Raw genomic sequence first — 6,879 nt, 5'->3', positions numbered from 1 at the left:
GGCTGTAGACTGTTCTTACCAATCTGTTGCAGGTCACCTTCAAACTACAAGAAAACCACCTTGCAAAATAATAATATATAATGATGAAATGCAGCAAAAACATCATCTAGGTTTTTTCCCAAGGCGATATCATGTAAATTAACATTTCGTGGTGCATGTTTACTGTCAAGTACACTTCCTTCAAGAACACTATAGTATTTCTCACAATTAACCAGTTCATATTGTGATGCCTTTAAAGCAAGGTGAGTACATTGAGTTAAAATCGGCTAAATGTCTCCCCCTAGAGGTTAGGGCAGACTGTTTTCACACGGGATAACTGGTAGAAGCTGTCTTCTCTGTAATCTGTTTCCTAGCTCTTACCATTTACCTCTAGTCTGTCAACTCCTGGTGTTGCTTTCTTCAGTCAACTTATCCTAACAAATGTAGCTCTAGAGCTGATAAAATATCAATATTAAACCTACTTATCAAATGTCACTTTCTTGCTTTTCACAAATTAAAAATCAATCCTCTACCGAGTAGTTCCTTGTTGTTATTGAATAATGACTGCGACCAGAAACCCTGGATTCAAACATAATTTAAAAGCCAAAAACCCCCGTCATGTTTGAGAGGTGGCTTGTATTCACGCCCAGCGGTTGTTCTTTTTTAAGCCCCCGCAGTGACAGTCGAACACAAAAACAGCGAACAGTGAAGCTGGCAGACAGAGCAGCACACCAAAGGTCTCTGCTGTCACGCAGAGACTTCCTGAATGTAAGAGTTCCAGATGTGCTTTTGGCATTTCCTGTCTAACATTCTCCAAAAACACACTCAGCCTCTCCTTCGTGGCCTTTCTATAACTTTCCAAGGCACAGACCAAACACTCCTCTACTGTAGGCACATGCTCAGCCAGATCTGTCAGCAGATGTAGATTTACCAACTAGTTAATATGAAGACAACTTCCATATGTCCAAAAATGCTCACTAGTACAGTTATTACGGTAAAACGTTTGGTATCTGCAGGGAAGTTGGGAAAGGCCCAAGGTTTGGGGTTTAACTGGAGTTCTGTCATCAGTGTTTCCGCACGTACTGTCCTGTTCCAGACACTAGAGTCCAAACAGGAAGCCCTGAGCACGGCTCACAACGCTCTCTGAGTTTAGAGAAAAGGTCAGAGAAGTCCCTGGACAGGGCAAGGCAAGTCAGCAGTTAAAGAGTTAGCATCTCCATAATTATCCCTTATCAGTACTGGACCAGCAGCAGTTTATTTTGGGATTGTTTTCAAGGTGAGTCACCTGTTGTGACTCGCAGTTATTCCTAGGATTGGATGTGTAATCCACTGTAACCAAACATAGCATCGCTGCTGCGCTGAGTTATTTTTCCATGGCTATCTATGACTATATCTTCTAAAATATTTCTGGCTAGGATAAACTATGGTGTGATTCACTTCATTCAGAGGTGAATGACTTGTTACCAGCTCATAGTGGAGGTGTGTTGCTGCTTGTTTAACTCATTACAGTCCTGCAGAGGCCAGCATTTGAGTCGTAATCCTTAATGCAAGACTAATCTTTTACCCAATAGGCCACAGGACGCCACCCAAGCTTCCTTTGGACAAAGGCGAAAAATTATCTGCAGTAAGAAGAGGCCAATAACACAGTCAGTCAAAGCTTTTAGTTTTAGTTCCTGCATGAAAATCACAACAGGAGTCCAGGTGAAAATGATTCTCTTCATTGTTTTGGAACCATCAGCAGGGAAACATGGGGTGAAAGAATGATTAAACTACCAGGCTGACAGTCTTCTGTTTATTTATTGAAACTATGGAGTTGAGCAAGTTGTTTTCTATTATGAAAGTGGAGTTTGAGCATGAAAAAAAGAAGATGGAAAACATTGTGTTCCCCTGTCAGATTTGGTCTTTTTTCTAAGAGCACTCTGAAGTCCAAATACTCATCATCAGTGTTAGGCATATATCTCATTGTCCACCCATCCAGTCTGACTGTTCTGAGATCTGCAGGTCTCATAAATGTCATTGGTCACAAACCCAATCTCCCTGTTTGTACACACCACATTCTCATATTCATCACACTGGGAGTCGTGGAGAGGTGCGCAGAAAATCTTTGTCCTGTTATCTGTGGCACTGTGCGGAACAGTGGGAGGGAGTTTGGTGATGTCACTGAAAGCGTAAGGTCCCTGTATGGGGCAAGGTGTTGATGCTGTCGACATCCACGGTGGCGTTCTGCTGGAATAGCTTCCTGTTTCTGTCTTCCTCCTAAAACACAGAAGAAACAGGGATCTGTTACTGCACCGAGACTGAGGAGCTGCACAGATGTGCTGTTAGTACGCATGTATGAACTATGATCTTCTACCACATCTTAGACTGTCTGTCAATATTGGCACAAGCATCCCCCATCTACAATAAACACATTGGCTCATTATACAATCAGGCTTTACAAATGACAGTAGTTGTCACTAGAAACTACAAAGAAAAAATCCCAGGTCAGAACCACATTTGGACAGTCAGTCATGTCTGCAACTCTCGGTCAAGACATTAATAAAACGTTCACCACGGTCAAAAACTGGCTGAAATCAAAGAAAGAGTCTTCCCATGTGATACAATTTTAATTAAAAAATAAACAAATAAAATTATATATATATATATAAATATATATTGGGCTTGTTTTTAAAGCCCAACCAGGACTTGTTGTCGTAAAATAGCAATTAGCTCTGTTGGCAGATATGTTCTAACAGCAAGGTCCCTGAAAAATAATCGCAATTGCAATCGGTAAAACTATGGAAATAAGGGAAGAAGACCTGCATCATTCTGCCTATGTCATAAAAATAAGAGGATTAATTTTAGAATTATTATCTGCATCATAAAAGTGGGTGAATAAAACTTTAAGTGCATGAGATTTTATATTGTGTTGCTTCTATTTTTACCTCTTTCCATGGTGTCTGTAGCAGAAGAACCCAACAGCCGCAAACAGAAGCAGCAGGACAGCAGGGATGGTACCGTAAAGTATGTAAGAAAGGTGCAGGGAGTCATCTGAAAAGGATACTAAAAAATTATAATGTTATTCTAGTCTAGTTTTCCTTCATAACACAGCGGTGGTTACGTTTTCTGACCTGATGACTCAGGTTGTACTTTTCCCGTCTTCTCAGTACTTTCTGTTGTTGATAACAGGCTAGGCCTCACGGATGGAGCTGAAGAAGATTAAATTAGTCCAATATGAAAAAGAAATCGGACTTTTTTTATATAGAGTAAAGACAACTGAATTTCACATGCAGTTCAAATAATTAAATGCAAGACTTTTAAACACAAAAATATACCTGAACAAAAATGTCAACCTATTATATTGTTGCCAAAGTGCTTATATATATATATATATATATAGAGAGAGAGAGATGTCTATATATTCATATATAGATATATATATATATATGCTTTTATTTTTTTAATTTTAATGTAATGAGACATAAAAACATGGTTGATCATGGTCATGGTTCAATCTCACAGAAACAGGACCAGTCCAGTTCATGTTGTACCTGCATGTGTCATGTTCCGTTCATCAGTAAATACGGGTACTTTTTCTGTAAAACACAGAATAGCAGCAAACAAAACAAAGAGACACGTTGATACATAAGCAACAGAAAATACATTAAAGCACTCTTCATCTAAATGTAAAAAAAATGATGCAAAATAATTAAGATACTTTAAAATGACTTATAATAGCCAGCTATGCTATGCAAATGTAACTAAGCAATTAATAATGAGCTAACACTTATTGTGCAGTCTATGTTCTTTATATAAAAACTTTCAATAAAATTATAAACAAATATAAACCATTGTTTAAGGTAAAACAAACAAACAAACAAACTTAAGGTAACAGACATGTACTGTATTTCCAGTTCCTGCCCAGTAGAATGTAAATCAACTGTATATTTTACATGGAACTTTTATTCTACATAATCATCGCCACTTATTAAAACAAAGCATTCAGTGTTACATGGCCCAATGCACAGTTCCACTTGCTGACTCACCTTCTGGGTATTTGCAGACTACACTGTTCTTGGAGTTACAATCATCATTATTCCACTTGAAACCAGCTCCTTCGTCAGGTAGTGCAGATGGCCAGTCGTACAGAACCACACATTTCTCACCATCACACGACGGCTTGTTCCAGTGCCAGTTCCTACAGAGAACAATCCACATGTTTAGAGCCCTGTTTTAAATATCCAGCAAAAAAAAAACTTCAGTTTCTAAGTACTCTCATGTAGTTTTAGATTTTTTTTAATTTTTGGAAAAGATTGTAAACGCTTTCGGAGACCTCGTGTCGCTGAAGAGAGATTAGGTGTCTAGATGGTATTTTAAGATTGAGATGCTCATGAAACAAAAACATTTTTCCTGCAGTGTATGTAAACGACCAACTGTAAATCACATGTCATTCTGCCCATGTGTCCGCCCAGAATTGTATTTATCTGATTATTTGACAAATATTTTAATACAACAAACACCATAATTTTGACAGCCCAGTGTAACAGTGGATTGTGCAGATAATGAGACGTGCAATGTGCAGCATAAAGATAAGATTACAGAAGAAAAAGCAGAGAATGAAGATGAGTGTTGTTCATCTGTCATACACTGGTGAGTTCTAGTACTGGGAAATAGCAGGAGGTAGAAAAGATGTTTTATATCTCTCTTTATGACAGCGCAGCTGAATGAGCCTCTGTGAGGAAGGGACTGGGACTGGGTCAGTGATGAATGGAGAGCACTTTGTTCAGTGACTTGTTCCTCCATTTACTCCAATTTGATCCCAATTGCAAACCCAGCTTTCCTGGTGAGTTCATAATTCCCACTGGTATCTAGGGGCTAACTATGATATTCTACAGCACTGCAGCAACAGGCAAATATTCCTGGTGTTGGTTCATTTTAGTTCTTCTCTTGCGATTCCAAATGTATATCCCTCTGTTCCAACTTTAGTAACCTGATGTTAAGATGTAGCAGCATTGTGTGTTTACTATGTTGACAGTTTTCCTTCAATTACATTATTTAAAAAAAAAACCTTCAGTATATCGTTGTGTCTACAGTATCACCGTATATTGCAATATATTGCATTGTTGCCCCTGTATCGTGATACGTGTTGCATCAACAGAATATACACCCCTACTAACTACAGCTTTTAACTCCTCTTTTCTTCTTCAGTGATCCCAAAATCTGCTCCATGTACCAACTACCTACAGGCTGACGTTGACCTCCTCACTATGGCACCATAACACATATTTTTAAACAATGACCTGCCTTCAAAATGAGAGACAGACCTGATCTTGGCCTTGCTTCCATCCAGCCAGTAGTAGTGTGAGGGACAGCCTGGGCTGGTGGTCACCGCCGTGTTGTGCTGTGGACCATGACGGAGAACAATCCAGTAGTCGGCATCTCCAGCCTGCAGCTGCTGGATGAACCTCTCTATCAGCCGCTGCTCACTCTCTGTTTCTATACTGAGCAGCTGACCACCATCTAGACCGCAGGACTGTCTGGCGTCTTCGAAGGTGGGTCTCCGTCTGCCGTCCTGGACGATGTGGGACACCTTGTAGCACGGTCTCTCCCTCCCTCTCCGGCAGATCATTTGGCCTGGAAACCACAGTCGCATCAAGACAGCAGGAAGACAACAGGGAATATTGAGTTATGGAGATTCCAAAGACTTCCTGTGAATCTCACATGACACAGTTGGAATAAAGGGCCCTCAGTTTTACATTAGCAGATCCATATTTACGTAGGTCACATCTCAACGACTCAAAACGTACTAACACACAGGGTCAAAAATGTACATAACAAACGTAAATGTAAAATAATGTAAAAACGATTATTTCTCCCACAGGACATTCTATTTTGTGTAATTGTCAGTTTGTCTGTGATTCCTCCAGTGTTTTTTCTCTGACTTCTCCAGTATTATTAGATTATACATGTGTTTTACATGTACTTTTCTCATTTTTTCTACCAAGTCACCCACTGAAGTGGTAAAAGGGTTTTTACCTCAAATCTTTTTGAACCACAGATAACTTAGTAATGGGTGTTAATTTCAGTGAACATATCAACTTGTTTTTATACTTTTACAGATCCCTCGTCTAACATCCAACAACCTGGTGTTGGTTAAATTTTGCAGCCTGGTTGATGCTCAGTTCTCCAGCCGATCACGTGTGTCTGCTGCAGTCTGTTTGTCATTAGAGAAGACTCGACCCTCGGCTGAGACTGAAAGGCGCAAAAACTCTTAAACAGAGACCAGAGACAAGTAAAAAAAAAAAAACTAAAACACGTTCACAGCTCACAGTGCAACAATACTTTAGAAACTCTTGTCCGTTTATTAAAACAAACAAATAAATCAATCAGCGACACTTACACCGTTGTATTTGCAGACAGAAAACAACGGGATTGTTTTTCTTTTCCGAAGCGAATTCCCTTTCTTACCGTTTGTTTTAGAACCCGGATGGAACAAAACGGCGACGACCGTTGCAAAAAGCTGCATTAAATCCATATTTACATGTTCACCGTTGAGGTCGGGGTCAACGGGGTTCTTTTTAAAAAATGCGTTGTCCTTTTCCTCAAGAAACAAGCTCCAGACGTTCTGCTGTCAGAGAACGCAGTCATTCGGCAGGGGCAGCAGAGAGACGAGTCGGTCTACTGCTTCTGTGAGATGGCAAAAATACTAAAAATAGGAATAAAAATGATTGAATTGATTGTAATAATAATAACAACAAGAAAAGTTACAATATTGTTTTTAAAAATAAAACAAAACAAATGCATGAAAAACAAATAAAATAAAATACATAGAAATGTAAAACAAAAAAACAAAAAAACAAAATAAAAAACAGAAACATTTGTACCTGGTTGGTCTCGAACCAATGACCATTCCAGTACAAA

The 6,879-nt window shown here is 39.2% G+C and overlaps 1 protein-coding gene across 4 annotated transcripts; it reads right to left on the bottom strand.

Moving 5' to 3' along the window:
- Window positions 1-1,675: 1,675 nt before the first annotated feature.
- On the bottom strand, window positions 1,676-6,644 carry laynb (layilin b). 4 transcript variants are annotated; one of them, XM_008309623.3, is made up of 7 exons: window positions 6,427-6,644; window positions 5,283-5,592; window positions 4,005-4,156; window positions 3,510-3,554; window positions 3,090-3,167; window positions 2,904-3,021; window positions 1,676-2,235 (listed from the first exon to the last, which is right to left on the bottom strand). In XM_008309623.3, exons 1-7 carry the CDS (start codon window positions 6,491-6,493, stop codon window positions 1,926-1,928), a joined length of 1,080 nt encoding a protein of 359 aa, XP_008307845.1. In that variant the 5' UTR covers window positions 6,494-6,644; the 3' UTR covers window positions 1,676-1,925. The 4 variants fall into 4 exon arrangements, with proteins under 4 accessions (XP_008307845.1, XP_008307846.1, XP_016887753.1 ...); XM_008309624.3 differs by having other exon boundaries at window positions 2,904-3,009; XM_017032264.2 differs by lacking the exon at window positions 6,427-6,644 and adding an exon at window positions 6,359-6,426.
- Between the last annotated feature and the right edge of the window lie 235 nt (window positions 6,645-6,879).

The sequence above is a fragment of the Cynoglossus semilaevis genome, chromosome 4, assembly GCF_000523025.1.
Source record: "Cynoglossus semilaevis isolate Cse_v1.0 chromosome 4, Cse_v1.0, whole genome shotgun sequence".
NCBI classification, from domain to species: Eukaryota; Metazoa; Chordata; class Actinopteri; order Pleuronectiformes; family Cynoglossidae; genus Cynoglossus; species Cynoglossus semilaevis.
This window is presented reverse-complemented; position numbering and strand designations above follow the sequence as displayed.